A 27,367-nucleotide genomic window follows, 5' to 3' on the forward strand; every position below is an offset into this window, starting at 1 on the left:
CATTTTGAATTCCATGCGTTAGGAATCTTTGCAGGATGGATGTGTCCCCTGGGATTTTGCATTAATAAGTTCAATATAAATGCAAAAAGATTTTAGTCAGATAAAATTATAAAGAGGACGTCTCTCCTCGACAAAACTTTATTTACAATAAAACAGGGCACACGATAGAAAGTAATTATACAATATATTTAGCATGAAAATATACAAGTGATTTTCAGGTTGTTCATAATATTGACTTGAATTAAATGCTCTTCACACCCAAACTCAAGACCCAAAAAATAGAGAGCGAGCTAGCGAGTAACCCAAAAGGAAAGCAGCGGCAACCAAAATTGAAATCACCATTACATCACAAACAATTGATGGGAAGAAAGGAATTGCAATCAAAACCACTTTTCACTGGTAGTCTACTATGTAAGTTGTTGTAAGATCGGCATCGGTTTGTTGCATCAGCATTTTCATAAATATGAATGAGAAATATAATTGATGTGAGGACCCCCCAACAGTCCAAAAATTCTGGAATAGAAGCGAAAGAGAACTTTCTACGTGGATAATATTTCAGATACTCGATCCTGTGCATCAGGAGGAATTTCCCGTCCTGGAACCTGAACGTTAAGAAGGTTGCTATACCTGTAGAAATATTGTGTCAATAGAATTCCATAGAAGTGTATTAACAAGTAAAATTTGCATAAAACTTACTCAGCGCGGGTGAACAAGTGCATATGTTCTGTGATGAAGGCAACCAAGGCCTGTAACAGAAATAGGAATACTAATAAATAAGATGACATGAAAAAAAAAATCGAACCAACGTGGAGTCATTAGTTATGTTGACTTGCCTCAAATGGCATGTTCAATAGTTCATAGTAGGTGCGGACTCGATCCAATCTTTGTTGCACTGCTTCACTATTTATGGATGGAATAGCTGCCAGTGCCTGTACCATCATCCAAAAATTTTATGGCTTTCAAATTTCGTTCGTGTTTTTTACATTTACCTAAGTTTTAATTCTATCTGAATGTACAGTCTCATATACTTGAAAATTTAGTTATATGCAACAGGCCATATATACATCACCGAGAAACTTTAGTTACCTGTTCCAATGCAATAGCGTTTCGACAAATTTGCTGAACGCCAAAAAGATTTATTGATTTCATATCCGCCAAAGCCTAATAAGTAAAGAAGAGAACTCTATCATAAGCAGTGAAAGAAAGGAAGTGATAAAACTGATTATACTGAAAATCAACTCCAAATCCAAACATTAAGGAATAAACTGTAAAAAGTATCATACCTTAAGAAATGCATTTGCGGCAACCCCACAAATTCCACCAAATAAGTAATTCCGCTTTACATTTGAAATAAAAGGAGCTATTTCCTCATCTCTTCGAGTTATCTGCGTATTCCATTAACAATTTCCATTTTAAGGAAGGAATCAATGGGATATGGAGTTTACAAGCCTCAAAACTCAAATCACGGCAAGGCAAAACCTTTTGTGTATACAGAATAAACACTCAATTTCCAATACCATATACCGACAAGGCTATAACTTTCATGTCCAAATTTTAGCGCAATGAACTTACCATAAATTTTACGAGCTTAATTATAAATTTACACCGCATTACTTCGTAGCATTTAAAAACTATTGCTCCAGGACCTTATCCTGCTTTTCTTGATTTTGAATCATCCAGGGGCAAATAATGTTTAATTGATTTGCCTCATAAATCTGACTTTGGTTGATTTCATGCTAATGAAAAAATTTAACTAATTTCATCAATTGTAATTATCCTTAACTTTGATCAATTTGAATAATTCATTAAGCATAAAACAGGATAATCATAAAACAGGATAATCATAAATCATCTCCAGTCTGCAGAAACTGAGAAATAAGAGAAACCATGTTGTCTTGCACCATTACTTTATTCTTGGAATGACCAGCTGTTCACTTCCATGTCACTCCCAGAATCCATCTAAGAATCTTCATAAGATAAAAACAACACACAATGATCGAAAGACACACCTGTGAAGTGAGCGAAATGATGAAGTCATCCGGCTCTTCAGCATCTTGGTCATCCAAGTATTCTGTATTTGCCATTTCCTGCTCAAAATATTGATGCTCAGAAGTGTTGACATTATCGACTATCAAATTATTATTCGTTTCACAACAGGGACAAATAAACTTGCAAATGACAAACCTGCATATGGAATATTGTCTCCAATTGCATCTCTATACGTAAAACCTTGAGGCAATCAATTGCCAGTTTCCTATAATCTTGAGCAAATGAAGCTAGACTCTTTGGAGGAGCACTGTCTGAACGACTGTGATGGTCTTTTCCTCCATGAATTAGTGCTCTCTGAGTTGTCTGTCCAAGCCTGCAAATTTAACAAAGAATTTAAACACCACAAATAATGCTCTAAATATTTGGAGGGATCTTTGAGCAAACGATGCTGAATTTCCCTCATTTGTGAAACTAGTAAAAAAACCCATCTCACACTTCTCATCAAGGAAATAAAATGGTATTATATTATATGATTCAAACATGATATAGGTGCAATACAGTACCAGCAACATGAATATACAAAGGAAATATTGAATGGAAATTTGAAAAGAAATATAGACTGTTCTATGGCATTCAAGATGCCTTGGTCTCACCCTCCCAGGTCTCCATACTCAGTTTCATATTACCCTTCCCTTCTTTTTCCTTTCATCATACTCCTAACTCAATCTTCTGCCCTGCCCTACCTGCCCAGACCAGGTTGTTACATCAAACTCTTTGTCCCCATTTCTCGCTAAGTTGTGGCTCAGCGTATGGGGTATTCTTTCAGAAAGTACTCTGAATGTGTTACATTGATTACGACTATAAATATTAAGAGTATGAATATCAGCTTAAAATCTCACATTCAGTAACTCTTATCTTGGCAAAGAAGACAATTAAATAAAACCTATTTCAACAGTCATAATCCATTTTTCCCATCAGAAAGGAAAGTGTAGTATACGATATAAGAATAAGAGCTATCAGAAGAGGGCAATATGTCTAAACAAAAAAAAAATAAAAGGAGAAAACCAGCAAACAAAAATTGAACACAATGCTGCCACCTTATTACTGTAAGGTATGTCAAACACCATAGAGGACAGACAAGTGAAGAAATGTCTCAAATTTAATGAGGTAAACATTTGATTCATAATGATTGTAGTATCTTTAGCTGTAAAGACCAAACTAAAGAAAAAGTTGCTTTCCTTGATGCAACCCAATAATCAATTATACAAAGTCGAAGAGAAGACTCCCCACTAATAAAAACCATACCTCAGTCTCATAAATACAGAAGACATAATCATTCTGAAAATTAATGCATCTCCAAAATACTTTTGATGTAATTACATTCGGTTAAAAAATGAACTTTAAACCTAATCCAATTCCATACATTGTAAAATGAGGTTTACACCCACTAATATACTCTAAATTGATCTTATCTCTAACCGATGTGAAACTTCCAACACACCTCCCTCACATCAAGACATATACATTTCGAGCGTAAGACTCAACATTAATGGATAGTCTAATTGAAACAATAGACTCAACAAACAACAAAGTTCACTAGGATAGACTCAAACCTGACTCTGGTGGGTCTTTCGAGAGAGGATTACTAGAGAGATACAACACCAATGAGACATGAGCCCAACCCAAAACCTTAAGGTAATGGGTTTATAGGTCTTCATCCTTATATGGTATTTAACTTTCTCATTTTTACTCAACGTGAGACTTTGACTTACACTTGATTTCCCAACAATATAGTGGGTCTTTCGAGAGAAGATTACCTAAGATATAACACCAATGAGACATAAGCCAAACTCAACCCAAAACCTTAAGACAATGGGTTTATGGGTCTTCATCCTTATATGGAACTCAACTTTATCATTTTTACTTAATGTGGAACTTAGACTCACTTGAATTTGCCAACAATATACCCCTGATGGGTCTTTTGAGAGAGGATTACCATGGAGATACAACACCAATGAGACATGAACTCAACCCACACATAAGGAATTGATACCACCTCCAACCCAAAACCTTACGGCAATGAGTTTATGGATCTTCATCCTTATATGGTGTTCAATTTTCTCATTTTTACTCAATGTTGGAGTTAGACTCACTTGAATTTCCAACAATCTCCTCAAGTGTGAGTCTCTCCACATTGACACTTCCCCTTTAAGCTAACCACGACCCCACGAAGACTAACCTGACTTTGATACCATGTTAAGAAGTGAACTTTAAGTCTACCTCAATCATACAAAATCAACTTGTAAGGTGAGTTTGCACCTACTCATACTCTAAATGGACCTTATTTTTAGTCAATGTGAGACTTCCAACACATACAATTTTATTGAGTTGAAGTTGGAATTTAGAGATATAAAACATGAGATTGTAACTCGATACATAAGAATTTCCTATATTAGTCTAAGACATCTCTGACAAACCTCGGACACTGTTGAATCAAATCAGAGAAGCACACAGGTCAGAGGTTCACAGGTTATAGAGTCACTCCCAAGTACAAACCTAGCTAGATCCAAGGGAAAAAATCACACCCAGCGGAGGTTATCACAAGAAGTTTCACATTAGATAATAAGGAGCAAGGGTTCTTAGCTGCTGGGGGGATCCACACTTTCTTTCCCTCGACTGAAAATTATACCTACTTTATACACAATAGTTCAATATGCAATTAAAACTATCTAAATTGCAAAACATGTAGAAAATCCACCTTTCAATAGAGTCTGCAACATACTCCAATGAGTCACTAAGGGATGCCAACAAAATAAGTTTGTTGTCATCATGGATCAGGTTTTCCTGGAAAAAAATATAACAGACATTACTACAAAAGCATAATAAATAGGAAGAAAACTATATCAACAAGGAAGCACAATAATTTTAGTATAGACAGAGAAAATCAAACCTGCTTAATAGGACGCAAATTTAACAGTAATTCACTTAGTTCTGATTCAGCCTCAACTGTTTCAGCATCAGATGAATTACTTTCCACATTAAACTGACCGAGCAGATTTGGTAAATAAGCACTTGATGAGTCGAGTCTCATCAGTTTGTCAATATCATGCCTCCCAATAAGCATATAACTCTGCTTCTCAAGAACAGCCTGTAATATAATTGATTAAAATGTTGGAAAAAAGTGAAGGCCACCATGCTAGAGTAAACAACTATTTATAGATATTTCAATTATCAACTTAGCCAAATGCTTAAGCTATTGGGTGGCCTAACAAGACAATTGTTTAGGGAAAGGATTGGGCCATAAATTTTATGGGGATTTTTGAGACCCTGCATAAATTACAGAATGAACAATGCAGAGCTATAAAGATTGGGTCAATCCTCTCCTCGTGAGCTAGCTTGAGGTTATGTTAGATTCATCCCAAATTTAGGACGTTAGCATAACTTGAGAATTAAATTGTAAAATAATTCTAGAGGGCTTGATTGATCCCTCTCACAATCTTCTATTTATAAGAATAAATTGATACAAAAGTACATGATAAATAGGGTAACCCTAGACACAATATAATCATGATAAATAGGGTAATCCTAGACACAATATAATCATGATAAATAGGGTAACCCTTAACACAATATAATCATGATAAATAAGGTAACCCTTGACACAATATAATGATGATAAAATAGGATAAATATCCTAACAGCATACAAGCACAAATAATTCTTCTAGTTGAGCTTTGCACTTGTAATGGTACGGGTAACAGAAAAGGAAGGAGTAGAACCTAAGATTGTGAGAGGGGGAATGCGTCTCAACACCAAAACACTCCAAGATAGAGAAGGTCAGAAAAAGAGGTAGAAGATGTTAATGAGATAGACAATGGTGTTGCAAAGTGATTTTGGCAACAAGAAGGCGGTGCAAGGATGACACGTGCCAAAAACTGGTAAGATCAATGTTGATGGCACACTGGGGATTGGTTGGTAGTGTGACCATTGGGGTTGGGTCCTTCCTTGCGGTGCACCTAACCTTGACTTCTTAGAATGGAATGACAGTGGAGGGAAGCGGTGACAACAATGGAGAATTGCAGCAATGTTGATGTTGATGACAGTGACACCGACAAATATTGCCAAAGACAATGAAGGAGAAGACAAAGTGAGACTGTACCCGCTCTAAGACCAACTTGAATAAAGAGAAGAGGAGAAAAAAAAGTATTCAACCTACAATGATGTGCTTGTATTGGTTTGAGTTACAAAACAAAGGTAAGGCACTGCCTTAACCTAACCCTAAAGCTGGATACATACAAAAGAAATAATAATAAAGTAACATTTCATTTTAACAGATGTTTCAAAAAGGTGACTTTGCGTGGTACATGAGGGTTTGGCATATTTCTAATAATGCTTCTGTTTGTGACTGTATTCTCTGTTTTTGTTTATATTCCTTAAGCAGATCAAATATCCTTCATATTTGGGCAATTCCATTCAAGGTTTTTTATCCAAAAAGGCAAAAAAAAAAATACCTCCATGTATGCAGTTCTACATCTTTCATAAGTCCTCTCCAGAAAAGTTTGCACATACTTCACTAGATCATTAGCAAACTTGGGCATTGCTTGTGCCCAGCCAAGCACCTACAATAAATTAGATGAAAAAGTCAGGGAACACATCCATTTTCTATAACCATCAGTTGGAAAACAAATCATCATGCATAATGAAATAATGTGCTAATTCAGAAACTACAAGACTAGGTATCATATCATCTTCTCAGCTAATATAGAAGAATAAAACATCACATTTTTGTAAGATTACTATCCAAGTTAAAATTTACCTCCTTTGTCAAGTGATCTATAGTCAATAGTCCTTGTAACACAGGGCGACCCTTTTCAATTGAAGGAGTGTAAGCAGTAGCCACATGTGCCCTTGGACGAAATGCAGCTGGACCTATGTTTAAATGTAGAGATCAAATCTTAATACAAACTTATGGTGGAGAAATCTGAGGGCATATACTAATCTCTCTGCCGAACGCCCATTCCATATTTTTTATCATAAAATAAGAATTATTTTCTAATGCATGATTTATTTTAATTTCTAATAACATGTCTATAAACCGAATAAAGTGTGACAGCATATCAGGCAAAGCAAACTACAAATTGACACTACAATTTAGATGTTTCAAAAAAATAACTAAGATGCACAGTAGACAAAATTAGGAGCCAAGCATAGTGCTCACAATAACGGATACAAAATCAACAGTCAGAATAGTATAAAGACTTGCTTGATATGGCTTGCTGTACGCCTTTTCGGTAGTCCACAAACATAGTTGGTAAAAAGTGGTCCTTCAGAAAGTTCTCCACAAAAGCTAGCAAACCATCATTTCTGTAATTCACAAAGTGGACAGCACCACCAATTAACATTAATAAGTTATATAGCAACAAAATTTGAGCTTGAAAAGAAGCATTATTGTCATTCAAAATCAAATAGAGAATATACAGTAAAGATACATTAAGCATGGTACGCTAAAACAAGATGCAAAATTTAACAGCAAACTAATTAAGAAGCAATCGGAGGAGTAGCTTTAAATTTCATTCTATTTCCTTACTTTGACTAGGGTTAGAAGTTATTGGATGATTAGGGTTAAAATTCTATTATTGGATTAGTTAGGTAGGGCTTGTATTAATAGAGTTACATTAGTATTTAGCCTGAGTCTTACAACAAATAAAAAGGTCTCAGAGCTTTAGGTTTTACACACGCCAAATGAATCCAATCTCACATTATTCAGAGCATGCTACATAAACTATTATTTTTAACAGTATTAGAGCTTCTATAACCAAGTCTGCAGAGTTCCATACTTGCTGCCTAACTTTCAAACTGTAGGAGCTTCTGGAAATCAATTATAATGGACATTCTGTATACCTGTACCTCTAAAAATTGCTATCAGAATCATATAGGGTAAGGGAAGAAAGAGAAAAAAAGATGGCCAACAATGTCTTCAAGACATACTTGATCAATACATTTATGTTTATAACAATTCAAGAATAGGAAAGAAAATGATTTAAAGTAATGAATCCAACTCCTCTTTGAGCAGCAGCTTACTTTGATGGACAATATTATGTTTACAGGCATAACAAATGGTGCATATATGGAAACATCAACTGTTTATATATTGATAACTGCCAGAAGAAAAAATGCTTATAGGACACGATAACTGTCGAAGAGCTAAAAAGCTCAGTCTACTGTTGTTGAAGAGCAAAAGATGCTTGGAGGATGTGGCTGCTACTGAAGAGAAAAACTGCTAGGAGGGCACGACAGTCGGAGATGTTTAGAAGGTGTAACAACTTCTAAAGACAATAAATGCTTTGAGGGTGTGGTGGCTATTGGAGAGAAAAAATGCTCAGAGGGTCGGCAGATGTTTGAGTGCAAAAATGTTCAGAGGGCATGGTTGCCGAAAAGGAAAAATGTTCAGAAACCTTGAGTGTAGTGGCTGTTGGAGAGAAAAAATGCTCCAAGAGTGCAGCAGTTGTTGGAGAGTAGAAGTGCTCTGACAGTGCAATGGCTCTTGGGGAGGAAAAATACTCAGATGGTGCATTGATTGTTGTGGAGAAAAGTTCTCGGAGGACATGACAGCTACTAAAGAGGAAAATATGCTCGAAGAACGCAGTGGCTGCTTGGCGAGCAAAAAATGTTGAAGTGGGTATTCTTTACCCGAGAGAAAATGTTCAGAGTAACAAAGTTAGAGCCAGTGCGTCTAGTCATGGCCTAAATTTAATTCGTGGCAACATAGGTCAATGAGATAATGCTCTATACCATAGACAGGACATTTTGTAATTATGTGTTGTGTACATACAAGAGTATTCTTATTTATTTATTATGAAGAAATACAGTAAAAATGAATAAAATCAACAATTAATAATGAGAAATATTTCCTAAGAATTTCCCTATTTGATGAAATCAAATAAAATCATATCTTTCACAGACTACAACATTTTTTAGCTCACCCAAGTTGGGAATACTTTGTTGGCAGCATTGAAGCAATTTTATCAGTGAACTGCACAGCAAAGTCAATAACCCAGTCAGGAACAAACATTCTAAGGAATGTGATCAAAACTTTACACGACTATAGAAAATCAAATATGTAACACCTGAAGCACAGGTCGGTATATGGATGCGGCTAGATAAATGCCTTCCTCAGGCAAAACAGCTGCTGAACCATAACCTTCTTGGACATTGGGACCCTTCCTATTCCACCCTTGGCGTACAAGATCAACTCCTGAATATTATTGCAACCACGCCACAAATGTTGAAAAAAAGAAGAGATTAGCAGCTTAAAAAACAAGTAAATGATAAAGAAAAACATCAGTATATATCATATGACATAAACCTGTTTTAGAGACAATGACTTGTCACTAGATTATAAACTGCAAGTTGGAAGAGTGAAAAACAAAGTGTGAACTTGGAAGAGTGAAAAACAAAGTGTGGTAGCTAGATCTAGTGTCGAGCAGAATTTGAAGCAATGGGTCAAGGAATATGTGAATTGTTATGGCTGAAAGATTATATTGGAAGACTTAAAAATAAAGTACCTATGAGGTTATATTGTGACAATAAATCTCCAATCAGCATAGCTCACAACCCTATATAACATTATAGAACTAAATACATTGAAGTGGACAAACATTTTATCAGAGAAAAGCTTGACAGTGGCTTCATTTGCATCCCATGTGTCTACTCAAGGACAGCCTACTGACATACTCACCAAGGGGGTCAAACAACAGTAACTTTGAGAGAATTATATGGGAATAGAGAAAACTCATTCACTAGCCTGAGGTGGAGTGTTGAGATATTTGATGAAGTTTTAGATTGAGTCTTATTATTTTTAATTCTATATATTGGTTATATCTTGATTTTATTACTAGCATATTGTTAGATATTCCCCATTCAGTTTACTATACTTTTGTTATTAAAGTTGTTAGATGTAATGAGCTTAGGCCCATCTCTTTGTATTTTCCTATTTATAAATGCATAACCCTATGTGCTCCATGCATATAAGAGGATTCATCCTATTCCCTTTTCTCCTTTATTTCAACATGGTATCAAAGTTAGGGTCAATCCTCGCCTGCCTGGTGAACCCACTGTTCACTGGTGCTAAATTTTGGGGATTTGTTTCCTATAATAGGCAGTGCTCATTTCCAAATTTATCCAATTAATGTATGTAATGAGACTAAATAAAATTATTTTCTTCTAAACTTGAGATTTATCATACCCTGGTTAGGAATGGATATTGTAGCATCAGTAAAGCGAAATGCAAAGGTAAGACCATCTTCTGATCCATCCCTGTAACAATAAGAAATGATAATTAATAAGTACATCATACAAATTTGATCAAGGTGAAGTTTGTTTTGTACATGGAATCTTTCATTTAAATACAAACAAAAACACTTTATTGTCCCAAGAATAGGATTCTTAGGAAATTTTATAAATGCATGTGCTTATTTATCTCAGAGGAATAATATGTTAATTTCTGATGAAGTTTTATTCTCGTGGGGAACTTTAGTAACTTGAAAATCAATTTCTAGGAGAAGTTTTATCGAATGTTTGGTTACTGTTCTGAGGTAAATTTTTTCTCTTCACAGAATTGCTTAAAATGTGTGTGTGTGTGTGCGTTAAAGGGAAAGGGACAAAATGAACTATTATGAGACAAGAAATAACTTATTTGAGTTGCAAACCATGTGCTCCTTAATTAGAAGAGTAATAGAGGATCCCAAAAATAGTTTTCTGCACTGAAAGTTTGCTTGTAGTTTTATTTATTATCCTTTTACTTCTTATGCCGTATTGGTAGATTTTTCTCAACTTTTTTATTCTAAGGTTCTGGGAACTTATGTGACAAAAGGACCTGTATAAAATAAAAAACAGAAGCCAGGTGGTAAAGGTTCCCTAATGATGAGTTCGGGGGAGGAAGGTAAATGTTTGCTGCCCTATTCCCACAAGCAAAGAGGTTGTTTCCAGGATTTAAAACCCGTGACCCCCAAGTCACAAGGCTGCAAACATACCACTGCACTAGGGCTCATCCACTCAAATGACCCTAAAAAATAATTCAAAATAAATAACAAATTTGAATTGAACAAAGATTTCTGTTAAAGGACAATATAAATTCAATTCACTTGCCTTTTATCTTTGGAAGGAACTTTGCTTGCAAGCCTAGCTGTTTGAACAGCAGCATCAGCAGATGCAGCTTCAGGAGTGGCCCGTAGAATTTCACATATAAGTTGTTGGCATTCACTCTATAAAAACATGAGTGAAGGAATATAAGAGGAAAGTATAAATAAAAAATAAGATAATGTAGGTCCTGTCAGTCTCATTACTTAGGCCCCCTTTGCCATGAACTTAAACAGAAACCTTTCGTGTCTCTGTCACAAAATGATGAGATGGAACAAACCAACAAAGGATACGAATTATCCACATCACATATCCTATTGTTATCATATAAATTAGGTCACCCTTTGCCATTAACCGATGAAGCAGAAACTTAATGCGATTTGGTCAAATGATCAAGAATAACATGATAGCACAACACAATCTATAGGAGCCACATTGCAGCCACAAAAAAACTTCATGCTTTAATACTAATCTAATAGCATGAGGGGTTAAAAGGGAACACTGTATGATTATATGTGTGTGTACACCGAAAACCACCTGGATGCATAATATTTTCTTAGTGTCTTAACAGTTGACACTCCCCAACTAACATATAAGTCCACCTATGAATTTGTTAGACATAAAACCATTCATATTAAGCCTTTAACTAAAAAGCTAAGGGCCCGTTTATTTTGAGAAAATGGATTATATTTTATTTTATTTCCATTAATGACAAAAATGTCACTTTTGTTTTTACTTTGTTTCCTATTTCAAAGATAGTGGACAGGAAATGGTGAAAACAGCAATTACTATACAAGGGGATATTTTCATAATTATTAGGGAAAATAGAAAACATTTTCCCAATCCAAATAGGCCCTAAGCATTTAAGTATTAACAAAATTGGTTACTGAAGTGGATGCAAAGTGACCAAGCCTCAGCAACAAGTAGTCAACAATTCAATCCTTGCAGCTCTAATTAGATTCAAGGTAAGCTCCTGAGTGTGCCTTGTGCATTGTCCATACTTCAAGCTCAAAGGCTCTTGCAAAAAGGGGGTATTTTAAAAAGAAAATCATTCATCTGCTATCACTTATCAGCATAATCTTTTAAAGAAAATGGTCACTGACAATGTCTGATTTATTTTGAGAGAATTTATAAAAGAACTTAAATTTCAATTGACCATCCAATAATCATTATATCCTACATATTATACGTTGAGCAGGGTCTGTAACTTAGACCAAGGCAACAACCATGTCTAGTCATACTAAATTGTATATTTATTTAAATTTTAAATTCTATTAACAAATATCTTGCAACTATATTGTGCTCACATAGACTACCTGTAACACCGTCAGGGAAAAACCAATGCTGTAACCTCCAGTGGCTTGAGATGCTTCAGAATCAGGGTTCCAACTTATATCCACTGGCACTGATTTTGGCGTGTTTATGTCAGCATGCTGACTGGCTTTTGCTTCTAAAAGCTCCCCAACAATGACATGATTCTCTAAAGAGTGAAACATGAGATTGAAAAATTAAAATTTTAATAATGTATAATCAACATAGAAAGGAAAATAGTATGTAATATTATCGAGTCTCACCAAATAATCGGACAACAGAATCCAAAATTGAATCAAGAAGCTCCTTAGCAGTAACCTGTGCTTTCCCACCAGGAGCCATAAGAGGCGAGACGGGGCTCACAGCCAACAGAGTCCCACTGCTAGATATTCCATTCTTAGGCTTCTGTTTTGGCAGCTGAAAACTTTCCAGTTGACCTTTTATGAAGTGCAGATTACCTGTTCCAGCGTGGGAACCATGACCAATGCTAGACCTTGATGAATTCAGAAACTCTGCATGAGCTTTAATCTTTGATGTAATTATCTCGTGAATTGTTGGCCGCAATCTTTGGCTGGTATAGAATAAAACAAGCACATATACACCAACTAAGCAAATATACCAAAAAGGGTAATAATAAAATAAGGTGAGACGTACACAGTTGCACACACTCAAAGACATAATAATAATAATTAGATCACCAGTATGTAGTTCTTTTTTGCCAAAAGGGTGATTTGCATTTGAATTTCAGGTTTGTACCAAAACAAACCACTAGAACTAGCTTAGAATACATACACAAAGGAAAGAAACCCCACAAGTACCAATCAGGATTGAACCTAACATCCTTCTGTACATCTGCAGACTATTGCACAATATCAAACATGTATCTTCATTTAGTGACAGCATTCTTAGACTTGCAAACACTAGAACTGGACATTACCATTTACGTTGAGCATAATGTAAAACAGTTATTCACCAAAAGCAAAGGATAACTTTAGAAACTTAGAATTTTAGATTCACTGCTATTTAAGAAAATATAAACGACTGACAGCTGAAAAATTCACATAACTTTCTTTGAATTCGGAGGGTACCAGCATCTATAAAGTATGATATTAGAATAAAAGGGATAAAAAGAAAATTGATATTACAATAAAGCTTTAAAAAAAATAGCAATGGATTGCTGGTTTTTAAATAGTATAATTGGGAAATAAAATTGCAGAAACGGTTTTTGATGATTGAACACATAAGATATAAATTCAGATGGAGAGAAGAGATCATGTTATCAATACAAGTGTGCAAGTTAGTTTGAAAAGGAACTTAATTTAAAAAAGCATTTCGAAATCTTTAAAATTGTAATAATGAAATTCAGTTACAAAAAATAAACACGAAAGTAGGAAATGCCTTTGGATAAGAGTGTTCTCAAATGAGAATAATAAATTGCCAAGATAACAAACCATATAATAGCTCCAGCAGCTGCAACTTTGCCAAGCATGCAAAGGCACTCGACCATGGTCTGAAGATACTTCACATGAAGCGGAGCATCACTCTTTCTAATTGTTTCCTATGCACAAGAAGCTCAAAACATCAGTTCATGAGAGTAGAAGTCACCAGACTTCAAGAATCATTTGTGAATTCAATACAATTACGTCACTCATACAAGAAATTCATCAGGTGTCGAATTTGAGAGCCATGTTGGCATTTGACGAAGAGCATTATTGGAATCCTTTGGTACATCACTTCCATTAATTCTCATTCCTGTCATATTCCCATCTAAGGTACCTTCCTCATTTGAATATGTCTCATCATGACCATCGAAGGAACTGAAATACATTTGATGTATTCAGTAACGTAAATCCCAAAATACATAGAAACATACACAATTGCCAGAATATCTTCCTAAACTAATATTATATGCTATAATTAATATTAGTGAAGACAACTCCATTCAAAGTACACATTAAGAAAACAGAAAATTACATCAACCTCAGATTACGAGAGGAAAAGAAGTGATAATGTACCAAATCACACTATCATAGATAGCATGGAATAGTATAACCAGTATACCAAAATAATATGAAAAATAACATTACCAATAACTCTCATCATGTACTGCACACAAAATACAACAAAGTGACAGGAACGTCATAAAATTCATCTTTGTACCATGAAAGAAATATTTGCCATCAACAGCGAAAGGTACAATAATAAAAAAACATAATGCACCAATAGGAAATCAGTAACATGATTAATGTAGTACAGAATAAGTAGAAAAATAGCACAAATACTGATAAATTCAATTACCCTCCTGCCACTGATCCTGTCCTATAAGATCCATCAGTCTGGAGACTATTCCGACTGTCACCTTTGAATGATCTTGTTCTTCGAGACAGTGATTGTGAATTATGTGCAGCAAGGGCAGTAGCAGTGGTGGTTGGTACTTCGTCATCATTCTCTAACAAAGTTGAGCCAGCAACACTGAACAAATAGCATTTCAAATACATTTAACTTAACAAAATAAATAAATCACACATCTTAAAACTTGAAAATATATATTTCAAACTATTCGGTCAGTGAAAATTTTTGTTGTACTTGATCATTCTTGACATCCAAATGTTTCAACACAAACACGCAAACAACATATAGGAGAAAGTAGCTAAAGAGAAAATAGAGCTCTGGAGTCTACATGAGAATAGCATGTCAAGAAATATGCAACAGATATGATGCTTAAAGCTAGTCATTAGATGGATAAAGCAAATACCTATATTCACCCTTATTGTACAAATGGGCATTCAAATCCTCTAAAATTTTATAAAAGAGAACTCCACGTAACTTCGTTAACTCAGAACGGACATCTTGAAGTGCTCCAACCTAAGCCACCCATAAATCATAATTATGACACACAAAAAGCATATGGAAATGTTTACAAAGACAGTTAAATAAGTTGGAAAATATAAATAATGTGAAAAAACGAAAAAAAAAAAGAGTTGTAGAATAGTTACATTTGGTGGAAAGTTCAATACAAACTAAACAAATGGAATTGTTAAAAGGCTTTAACCTTGCCCTTTGGCAGGATAGACCTGAATAGAATACTTCCTTGCATGGACAGAATTAAATACACTAGAAAAAATTAATATAAAAGAAAGAATATTTTTATTCAATGGATTCAAAACAGTACATCCACTTCTATATATAGAGAACTCAAACTCTGAAGTAATAATTACAAGAGATCTCTAGAATCTTCAAACAACTTTTAACAACTACTAGTTTAATATCCCACCAACAACTTTCAGTACTGCATTTAATATCCAATTAACAACACTCTCCTTCAAGTTGGTGAATGGATATCAATCATTTCCAGTTTGCATGTGAGATCATGCAATTGCTCAGTAGGAAGACCTTTTGTAAACAAATATGCTAACTGAAATCCACATGGAACGTAGAAAGTAGTGACAAGGCCATTATCTAATTTCTCTTTAATAAAGTGTCGATCTATCTCTATGTTTGGTCCTATCATGCTAAATTGGATTGTAAGCAATGCTAATAGTTGACTTATTATCACAATAAAGGATCATGGGTTCTTCACATGCCACCTTGAGATCATTTAGAATAATTCTCATCCATACACACACCCTTTGTGTCATAGCTCATAATTCAGTCTCTGCACTAGACCTTGCAATGACATTTTACTTCTCCAAGTCACAAAATTTCCACCCAAGAACATGCAATATCCTGAGGTGGATTTGTTATCGATGACAAACCTTACATAATCTGCATTAGTATACACTTCCATTTTTAATTTTTCATTTCTCTTGAACAATAATTCCCTTCCTGGACTTGTCTTCAAATATTGAAGGATTTTGTTTACTGCTTGTAAATGTCTCTCTTTTGGATCATGCATGAACTGACTAACGACACTCATAACATAGGCTATATCTAGTCTAGTGTGAGCTAAGTAAGTGAGCTTCCCAACAAGTCTTTGATATTGGCCTTTATTCAGAGAAGGTCCCGCGAGACTCTAACGAAGGTCTGATGAAGGTCTAATGAAAGTCCAACAACGACTCTAGTGAAGGTTTGATGAAGGTTCGATGCAAGATCAGAAAGAACCACAAGTTGGGTACACTTCAGGCAATCCCAATATTTAAAGGAAATGGGTGCATTTCAGCAAATCTAAAAGGAACTACAACCAAGACAATAAAGAAGAAATGTGGAATCAGGGCTCCCAAGACTAGGAGCTTTGATACCAACTAGAAAGAATTAATATAAAAGAAAGAAGATTTTTATTCAATTGATTCAAAATAGTACATCCACTTCTATATATAGAGAACTCAAACTCTAAAGTAATAATTACAAGATATCTCTAGAATCTTCAAACAACTTCTACTCAAGGTTGTTAAACTCGAAAATTTATGTAAACTCGTGCGAGTCCGGTAAACTCGGATCGTAAGTTCATGGGAATCCGATAAATTCGAATTGTAAACTTGACTCGTAAACTAGTAAAAGTTTACTTTAGATAAAAAAAGTATTAAAATATTTATAAATAATATAATATATTGTTATATGAGATTATAAATTATTTTATTTTTTAGTGAAATATCATTAATATTTTTATTAGTTGATTTTATTGTATTTTTAAATATTTTTTAACTATTTTTTATAATAAATTTTATTAAGTTTACATATCATATTCAAAATTTAATATAATACAAACTGAGCCCAAAGATTTTGAGGCCCAAGAGCTAGAAGAAACCCTTCCTTACAAATTTCATCTTCCATTACTCCCTAAATTACCAGCGCAGCAACCTTACGAGCAACAACTTTACGCGCAGAAGGAAGGCAGCATAGGAAGGTCACAGACCGCAGACATGAGCACCCATGAACACGAGCACCCACAACCGCAAGCTCCCACATCCGACCTAACCGAGTGATAGCAAGCAACTATGATGACAAGCAACATGACAAGAGAGGGTCCAACAAATGCACGATGGAGAGTGCTTCAGAAGAAGGAATGAAGAAGGAGTTGAATTAGAAAACACTCAAACCCTAATCCCAGAGAGTTTTCAACACAAATGCACTCCAAATGACCATTTTCGTTTAATGTTTTTTTTCCTCATCAAACTCGCCAAATTGTTCCAAACTTGCGAGTTTGCCCGAGTGAATTGAGTCTACATCCAATTCTACCAAGTTCACTTGAAAAACGAGTTTGGTTCCGAGTTGATGCAGAAGCCATGATTAAGAACGTAAACTTGTTCGAATTAACAAGTTAACTCTGGAGTTTAATAACCATGCTTCTACTAATTTAAAATCCTACCAACAACTTTCAGTACTGCATTTAATATCCAACAAACAACAAATACTATAATTAAGAGATCAGGCCAGACTAGTTTTCTATAGGAACCATAAACCCCTAATTTTAGGAATTAACTGTATATGCTGTAGTTTAGTAATTTCTTCACTAGACCATTTGAATTCTATTTAGGAGTAACTGCACTTCTAATCAAATTACCCAAAAACATTTTTCTGATTCCCTTTCATATGTTAGTATTTGTAATTATCATTATTATTGCTCTATTGTTTTTCTCACAGTAATGTTTGTTTTAAGGGAAAATTAATTTCTTATATGCAGAGAGTTGTGATGCCTTTGTTATAGATTTGTATTTATTAAGGCATGCTCAGTTTAAGAAATTTGTTTCCATCTCCTGTTTCATCATTTCTTGTACCTATATTTGAAATCAGAAAAAAAATAGGTGACACGTTTGTAACAACAATAAATTAAAAAAATATCCCAAAACAAATAGGCCTTAAGTCTCTCTGGATCATTATTTATTGTTGGCTTTAAGTACATACCCTTTGCTCTAAATCGTAAAAATCTTCTTTTAACAAAAACACAAATACAAGATTCATAAAAATAGAACTGTAGCAGTCCTCTAGATAATGGTAGTAAGTTAAGATCTTACATTTTGGAGACCTCGCTCAAGCATCAACACTGATTGCACATGCAATTGAACAGCAGCATAAAATTGCTTCTCTGAAATGAGTTTCTCAATGCGAGCTGGAACCTGCATCTTAGAGCTTCAGAATCAAAAACCCTCTATGAAACCAATAATTTCAAACAGAGCAATTGAAAAGAAAGCATGCGTGAAATTATTATCAAATGAAAACACTAAAATCTACAAATGAAAATGACAAATAATTTACTGTCATTGGATACTTTTTAAACAGATACTATTGACTCTTCATGGCCTGAACATTCAGATCATGAACGTAGTTGATACAGTATCAGAACACAGTTGAACAAATGTCTCAAATCCTCTGTTATCATAAGACTAATAATTAAAATTTCAACACAAAGTAATACTATGTTTTAGTAACATAAGTGTTAGGCATTAGCCTCTATTTTATCTGTTTCAGTACCAATTTGCTTACACGTGATTCTTTTGTCATGGTTAAAGCAAGCAAATACTGTTCTCTTAAGGAATTAAATTTTAGGGTCAAGTGGTTCATTGACAATTGAAAATCACTAAAAAATTTGGACAAAAAAATGATGGTCTATATAATAATAACTTATTATTTTGCAGTTAAAGGAACATATTATACATGTACCAAAATGCAAATGTTTTATTTCAAAGCATAAACTGCGTAAGTAGCTCAAACAACTCCAACTCAGGGCATGTAGAATCTGATCAAGCAAGCATAAGTTTAAACAATGGAATGGGATTCCCTTAATCTCATAAACTGACCAAAGTCACAATTGGATCAGAATGTCTACAATAAAGAATAGACCTTAGCTATGTCTTCAATTTGATCCAACAACGATATTATATGTCGCAGTGTGACTGATCGATACCATAGTTGATGCAATTGCTTATTGCGGGCACTTAGACGCTTCTTTGCCTCTGCCAAATCTACTCTTAAGACAGATATACTTTCAGTGGATTCACTGAAGAGCTTCAAGATCTGGAGATAAACAAAAATATTTATCAAACAGAAATTCAGAATGATGGGCTACTAGTTATAATTCAGCTATCATTCTAATTCAGCTGAAGAAATCCGGTTACCATTCAAAGTGTTTCAAGTTCATGAAAAAGAAAATTTAAGAACAAAAAATAGTTTCAATTATTGTATTAATAAAATGTCCTTCATTTTATTTACGTCTATAACTCCTTCTCAACTTTAAATTCTTAAGATACAAGAAATCCTTGTTAAGATTTTTTCTTGTTTCTCATTTTTTAACCTTGCATTCCAGATCACAAAAAGAAAGTGTCTTAAGATTGTAATTACACAGAATCAATAAAAAAAAATAGATTAAATGGTCATAAACAAGACAGGAAAAAGAAAAATGTAATGCTATATAATATTTTCTAAAAATAACAGTAAACATAAGCAATCGAATTAAAAACAACAAATTATGACCCACAAAATGCTTGAAATGAAGCTAATACCGCCATGTAAAAAACAGGTTACATTGATAATTAAAAAATATATTCTCTTGTCTTATAACAAACTTTTGAGAAACAAAGAACCTGAAAAATCTTTGAAAATTGAATAAAGCAGCAGCTGTTCTGACAATGATATGAACCTAATATTGAGAGAAAAACTATAGTCTGTGGCAGGATCGATACATACATATAATCATACACCCGGGACTTTCAATGACAAATGACCCAGTTGTCCATAGTTCAATGTATATTTGAAGTGATCACAGAAAACAAAATCTAAAGAAACCTGGGAATAGTTTTGGATAGCTCTGTTGAAGCCACTATGGTAGGAATGTACTACTTCATCCACAACATCTTCAATGATATCACTTTGCTCCTTCAAAAATTGGGCGGCAGCATCACGGTCTTTCGATGTCAAAATGTGAACAACATGAGGTAGTGAATCAAAACGAGCAGCAATCCAACATTCATCTATCCTCAAGAGGTCTTCTCTCAAATACTGCATTCAAATGAAGGATTGAGACTCAGATTACCAAGAATAAGTATACAGTGTAAGCATGAGTCGGTACAGAATAAATACCGTAAGTACATAACAAAAGATTCAAAAAAAAATAATTTAGATTCATAGTTTATAAGTTTACAGTCAAGACATCTTTACTATGAATAAAGTTAGAAACAGAAAAGAGAATTTGCAGGAAAAGGCCTTTTAGAGAAGTCCAAATTCCAAATCACTATTGGCCAAAGAAGAGCAATTAACAGTGTCAAGCAAATGAGCAGGGGTTTTACTTCCAAAGCTTCTCTATCAGAAGGATTTCAAGAAAAATAGAAATTTTAAGAGATGGCAATGCAAAGAAGACAAATATCAGAGGACCAGAGGGGGAATATAATGTTAAAACAATGACCCTGACACATAAATCTTCATAGAATATAATACATTATCCATCCCTGAATCTTAAAGAAACCAAAAGCAGGCATGTAACATAAATCTGAGATAAATATCCAGAGCCAAACTAAAATGTCTTGCACTGATTGAAACCAATTATGACCTTATTCTTTTGCATCACAGCAGTGTTACATTACATGATGCCTCTTACTATTAAGATCACGGCTAAACTCCATCTCACAATACCAACTTGTAAGGTGAGGATTAGACAAGTTTTAAAAGCATTACTTAGATCTTATCTTTAGTCAATGGGATTTCAACCTCATAAGAGTACATATCCGGTTGGCTGCATACTACAATGCTTTCACCAAGCCTATTTGGCCAGTCCCTTCATAGGTAGCCTTTTCCAGGACACTAGCACTCAAATCTAATAGGCCACAATTAAGGAAGATTTCAGCAATGCCCAAGGGAACTTTTATTTTGATTGCAGACATTATCTTCTCCTAAAGCATTAGAACTTTAAATGTAATGAAGTACATCATCATGGAAATTTTCTATAATAATGACATAAAATGTGAAACAAGAGTTGAAAGAATTTATGACACCATATGATTCACAGGACTAAGAGCCAACTAGCTAGAGAAAAAAACAATGCAGGCACAGTGAAGACCATTTATATAATGTTATTCAATTTCTTAAGACAGAACCCATTGGTTTGAAATACCTTAGAAAGGTTCTTTTAAGCATGAAATGAGAAAATGTCATGGACCAGATTGTTTTACTTCTCTATTGTTTTGGAGCTGCTTAAACTTGGGAAAAGGGAAAAGAGACTTCAAGAAATTGGTTGTTGTGTTTTGTCAAAAGCCAGAAGAAATAAATTGAATACACCCGAAAATTCCTCTTCCTTCTGCCTTTGCAATGCAAGGACTTATCATAGAACACAGTAATTTTGTTCAAGCTAAACTTGGGTACCACACCAAACAAGTGAAAATTTCCCACAGCTTGCACAACTGTTATTGCCATCTACAAGCAATACATTTATTGAATCACTAGCAGAAAATCCCTTAGTCAAGAAGGTCGCTAATCTAATCATGAATCAAAATCTCAAAAGGAACAAAGTAAGGCTTACAGTCCGGAAAGTGGTTTCTCATAATATTCAATGAAGAGCAATTGCTCTTTACAAAAAAACTTAATACCGGAAAATCCTAATTCATGATCAATGATCTTGTACATTAAATAAAAAACATATTATCAGTCTATTAATCATCCTTATTATGAATTGTAACTAAATCTCCTAAGTATGTAATTAATATAGCACAAGGAAATAATATCTACAGCATAGTACAAGGGATTTTGATACTCCCCTCAAGTTGGTGAGTGGATGCCATTCATTCTTAACTTTCCAACAATAGACTAAAATTTAGCATCACTTAAACCTTTTGTCAATACATCTGCGAGTTGATTTTCCGAGGATATAATGGTGAACATATTGTTCCATTATCTAATTTCTCTTTCGTGAAGTGTCTATCTATTTCAAAATGCTTAGTTCATCATGTTCCCTTGGACTATGAGCAATATTTATTGCTGACTTGTTATAGTCTCATAGGCTTCTTCCAATCAATCTTCAGGTCTTAATAGGTGAAAAGGTTTCAAGATAGGTAATCTCATATATGAGTATATCCTTTAGCTACTAACCTTGCCTTATACCTTTCTAATGTCTCATCTTCCTTGTACTTAGCAGTGAATACCACCTATATCCAACAAGATTTTTCCTTTAAGGTAGATCCACCAACTCCCAAGTATTGTTCTTTCCTAGAGCAATCATTTCAACTTTCATAGCATTTTCCCTGTCGTTACTACTCAATGCCTCATCCACGAATTTTGGAATGGTGACAATATTTAGATGACTAAGAAAGCTTTTGTAATTACTCGATAATGTCATAAGATGCAAAATGTGACAATGGGGACCTTGGCTTAAGAGTACATAGTCATGTTTTAACATCTTTCCTTACTGCAACTTGAAGATCCTGAACTTCAACACCTAGCATATTTTGTTCTTCATTAATGTCATTATTTAAGGTGTAGGTTAGACTCAGAGACTTGAGGTGATTGAATAACAGGATTTCTCCTTCGTGAGTATACTTGCAATGGATGGGTAACACTCTGAGTTTGTTCTCCAATTATCTTTAGACTTGACAGAAAAGGAGAATAAATAGGAAAAGGAATAGGACAAGACTCAGTAGTTGGTGACGTATTAAACTCAATAGATAGTAGAGTATTAGTGGAACTTAATTTTGAGATAATGAGATGGTTTTCTCTTAAGTGTGATTCTTTAGTCTTTTGGTGGGTAAATGATTGACCAAATAGCTAGCAGTAAAATCAAGTTCTCCCCAATATTGTTTTGGGACATTTTTATGGAGAAGAGAAGCTTGAGTTACATTTATAAGGTGCCCAATTTATCATTTTTCCACCCACTCTTTGGCATTATCTAAATGGACTGTTCTAATGGTTGTCTCAAACTTATTTTTAATCATTTGAATGAAGTTTTTGAAAACTTGGATCACTTCACTTTCTTGTTTCAAGAGAAATGCCCATGATTACTCAAGTGCAATCATCAATAAATAAGCAAACCAACAAGCCCCAAACAAATTGGGAATACTAGATGGCCCTCACACATCACTATGTGTTAATGGAAAGGGAACAACCATTCTTTTATTAATAAAGGGAAATACAACTTGCTTATGTTTTGCAAATTCCCAAATATCATAATGAAACATTTGTATGTCAACTTGTTGAAATAAACTAGGAAATATAATTTTTGGGGTACTGAATGATGGGTGACCTAAATAGAGATAGTAAAATCAGGTTTTTTCTTTAATAGAGAGAGTGATTTCTCACAACAAATACAAAGGAAGTTGACTCTTAGTGTTGTGCATACTCTGGAAGGTAGAATTTATTGTCTTCCTTAACAAGTCCGATCATCTTACCCATTTCCTAATCCTGAAATTGTCAGGTTGTAGGATTAAAAAACACCAAACAATGTAAATCCATTGTAAGCTTGTTACAGAAGTCAAATTAGCAAATAATTTGGGCACATGTAAAACATCCTTCCAAATTAGATTCTAGTTTATCATATTATCTTCTTTTCTAGCAATTATAACGAAAGTTCCATTTCCAAGTACAATTTTTCTATTGCTTGAACAAGGTCTATAAGATATAAACCCAGTAGATGATTGAGTCATGTGGTCTGTGGCTCCAAAATCAACTAGCTTGACACCTTTATAGGAATTTAATGTGTTGCATGGGAGTAAGGAATATTACCTGCAAATGCTAAGGAGCAATTGCCTAAGTTTGAAAGTTTTATTAACGTGTCCAACAACCCCTTTAATTTCATAATCTCCTTTGTGTTAACCTGTTGTAGGTTATGAATAATTGCCTTCAACTGAGCCTATTTATGACATATGAACTTTAGTATATCCTCCGCATTGATTTCCTTTAGGTGTCCAATTTTGATTTGGATTAGAGGCTTCCCATGAAGTTTCCAGGATTTGTTTTGAGTGTGTTGCGACTTCTTACAATAAGTACACCAAAGGGAGACTTTATTATCCCCTTCAGCTATATCTATTCCTCCTACTTCATTTTCAAATGGAGTGATCTGCCCTTGTCCAACTTTCTTCCCCTTGTTTTGTACAAGCAAGGTTGAAAAGTCAGTTGATTGGGGTTCTAACATTACTCCTCTACAGACTTCTTTTGCCTGAAACACAGCCACTGTCTCATTGAGTGAGGATAAGTCCTTCCCTAGATTCTAACAAGGTCAAACTCATCGTTTAATTGTGTCAGGAACTTGTAGATTTTGTCGTTCTCCATGTAGCATTTGAGTAGGTCAACATCTTCATTACATTTTGCTTCAAATAGCTCATAATGGTCTAACTCCTGCCACAAATTTGTAGTGTATGGGCATACTCCTTGAATAAGTAATCCTCTTGTTTTGTATTATAGATTTGGGCAGCATCACCAACTTTGGAGTAATTTTCTTTACAGTTATCCCATATCTCCTTAGTTGTCTTCATAAACATGTAACCATCACTCACCTCTGTTGTCATGGCATTCCACAACTATGATGGTACAACCGCATTTGCCTCGTCCTAAGCTGCAAATTTGGGATCTAAAGACTATGGAGGGTTGTCATTGAAATTAAAAGGTTTGGACAAAGTGAGACCATTTTAGTCATTTTTCCCATTAAGCCTAAGCCTTAGTTGAATAATTTGCAGTTCAACAATACCCAAATTCTCTGACTGCTTAAGGGTTCTCTGAGTATTGGACATTTTTGAGGTTTGAAGTGTGGAAATACAGGCGTAGAAGGAATACAGTGGAATAAAGAAACGGTTGTGGTATTACAGCAATGTAGGCTTCACAGATGAATACAGCGTAAAAAAGAAAGGGGTGTGGTTTTGCAGCATTCCAAGCTGTGCAATATCACACAGGCTCCCAAGGATTTTAGAGTGTTGATATTCAAAGAAAAGTTGTTTCTGATTAATATTAAAAAATGAGCGATTGCTCTTAAATAGAATACAGAAAACTTAATGACAGAAAACCCAAATATATGATAAACACAATCTATCCCTATAATTCACGACCAATGGTCCTGTATATTAAATCAAAAATATATTGTCAGCCTATTAATCCTTCTAATTAAGGAATGCAATTAAATCTCCTAATTATGTAATTAAAACGGCACAAGGAAATATTATCTGCAGCATAAATCAAAAGAGGGTGACACTTACATCTTTATCTGAAGGCAAAGGTAACTCATCAAAAATTCCCATGTCGAGTCTTCAGTGTCACCACACACCATGAAGGTATGGGATTAACTTGTTCCAGCAAACCCACAACTTTAACTGAAATGCGTGAATATAAATTAAAACAAATAAAAAGAAAAGTTAATATTGCTTTAACATAAAAGTCAGGTACCATCTACCAAAAACACACAATTGCACTAAAATAAGAATTCGCTAGACTTTAACTGGAAACGAACCGTGAAAATTCTTAAGCAAACTTGTGTAATATTAAAAACAACACTTCAACTTGCGCACTAGTCTCTAGACAACAAAACATAGTTTAAAAACTGGAATAGCAAAATCGGAAACTTTTGACCGAAAATGATATATGCACAATATAATGACAACTCTCCCCGTCATTCTGCAACAGCCAGAAAACACAGCAACAGATTTCCGTTCTTAAGTAAACATATTTATTTTCAGTGCAGTTTCAGACAATTATTAAAATTCAATAGGCAGCAAACTCCAAATAAACTTAATCCAGCACAGCATTGAAAGAGCCAAACAACAAACGTACAATTACGCATCCTTATTATCATTTCTGTGGCGATGTTAACTAAAACACCAAAAACACGATTCAACAACTATGAACAGAGGCAGATCCCTGATTTTCGGCTCACACGAACACTTCAGTTGAGCTCTTTAGCAATTCACTCACACGAAACAGACTACGCGGTGCGATAACACAAAAGCATTTGACAATTCAGAGTGAAAAAAACCCAGGAAAAACACGGTAGCAACAATTCGGAATACACATTAAGAGTTGAAAAATCATCGGAAAATGAAGCTCGAAATCGAGATTGAGCGTACGCGGTGAATCGAAGGTTTTGTGAATCGAACCTGCCAGCTGAAGGAATGAATCAGAGACGAACAATTCAGAGTGATGACGACGGAGGGAGGGTGGAGGGCGCGTGAGAAACAAACACTAAGCCTACGGAAAGCAAAGGTGAATTAATATGATTGACTGGTATTAATATTATTTTTTATCTATGACTAGTATTTGTTTGTGTTTTATTTTGTGTTAATAATAAAGAAAATTGATATTTTTTAAATACTCTACATGTGTTATAATGTGACATTTTATATTACATCAATACTATTCTAACAATAAAACAACATATTAAAATTTGGATGACTAAAAATATACAAAACTATTTGGAGGGATGAAATTCAACATAAAATTTTTTTGGAGGAAAAAGAAGTTTTTAATAAAAGTATTTCAATGATATTTAAAAAAAATTGTAACCTCTCAAATTAAAAAATACAACTTTTAGTTCCTCTAACATATTATCAGCTAAAAGTCTTTGGAAACTTATTTTAACCTTACAAATGTATACCATTGTTTTTCAAATTTATGAAACTAAAAATACCTTTTTACAAAAAAAAAAATTAAAAAAAAAATAAAAGAGATCAAAGTCATTTTAAATTTTAAGGACTAAAAATAAATTAAGGTAAAAGGTATTATTATTAAGTAAAATAAACAAACACTATTCAATTGTTTTTTCTTCAGAATTTTTAAAAACAATATTAACTATAATAAAGTTTACAAACATTATATTATAATAAAACATCGCATCAATTATTTAACTTTTGAATCTTTTCTTAATATTGTCTTATTGACCTTAGTTATAAGATAACATGTATTATGTAAGAGACTTTTTAATATACATTAAATATTAAATAATACAATAACTTAATGAACTCTTGTTTTTATCTTACTTTGGCAAATATTATTACAAGAAAATAACGAATAATAGAGTTAAAAAAAGTGAAAG

The 27,367-nt window shown here is 34.1% G+C and overlaps 1 protein-coding gene across 2 annotated transcripts; it reads right to left on the minus strand.

Moving 5' to 3' along the window:
* Nucleotides 1-103: 103 nt before the first annotated feature.
* SEC8 (subunit of exocyst complex 8) lies at nt 104-26,549 on the minus strand. 2 transcript variants are annotated; one of them, XM_047322655.2, is made up of 27 exons: nt 26,433-26,549; nt 25,539-25,652; nt 20,158-20,370; nt 19,216-19,389; nt 18,390-18,491; nt 15,194-15,303; nt 14,737-14,910; nt 14,093-14,255; nt 13,890-13,996; nt 12,702-13,009; nt 12,444-12,607; nt 11,137-11,252; nt 10,235-10,305; nt 9,117-9,244; nt 8,973-9,022; nt 7,253-7,353; nt 6,806-6,918; nt 6,501-6,608; nt 4,940-5,137; nt 4,748-4,833; nt 2,185-2,362; nt 2,010-2,087; nt 1,284-1,385; nt 1,087-1,161; nt 834-929; nt 697-746; nt 104-627 (listed from the first exon to the last, which is right to left on the minus strand). In XM_047322655.2, the coding sequence occupies exons 2-27, from the start codon at nt 25,578-25,580 to the stop codon at nt 540-542; spliced, it is 3,195 nt and encodes a 1,064-aa protein (XP_047178611.2). In that variant the 5' UTR covers nt 25,581-25,652; nt 26,433-26,549; the 3' UTR covers nt 104-539. The 2 variants fall into 2 exon arrangements, with proteins under 2 accessions (XP_047178611.2, XP_087953602.1); XM_088097476.1 differs by having other exon boundaries at nt 26,403-26,489.
* Nucleotides 26,550-27,367: the final 818 nt, after the last annotated feature.

Source organism: Vigna umbellata, chromosome 8, assembly GCF_029865625.1.
Source record: "Vigna umbellata cultivar VRB3 chromosome 8, Vumbellata_1.0, whole genome shotgun sequence".
NCBI classification, from domain to species: Eukaryota; Viridiplantae; Streptophyta; class Magnoliopsida; order Fabales; family Fabaceae; genus Vigna; species Vigna umbellata.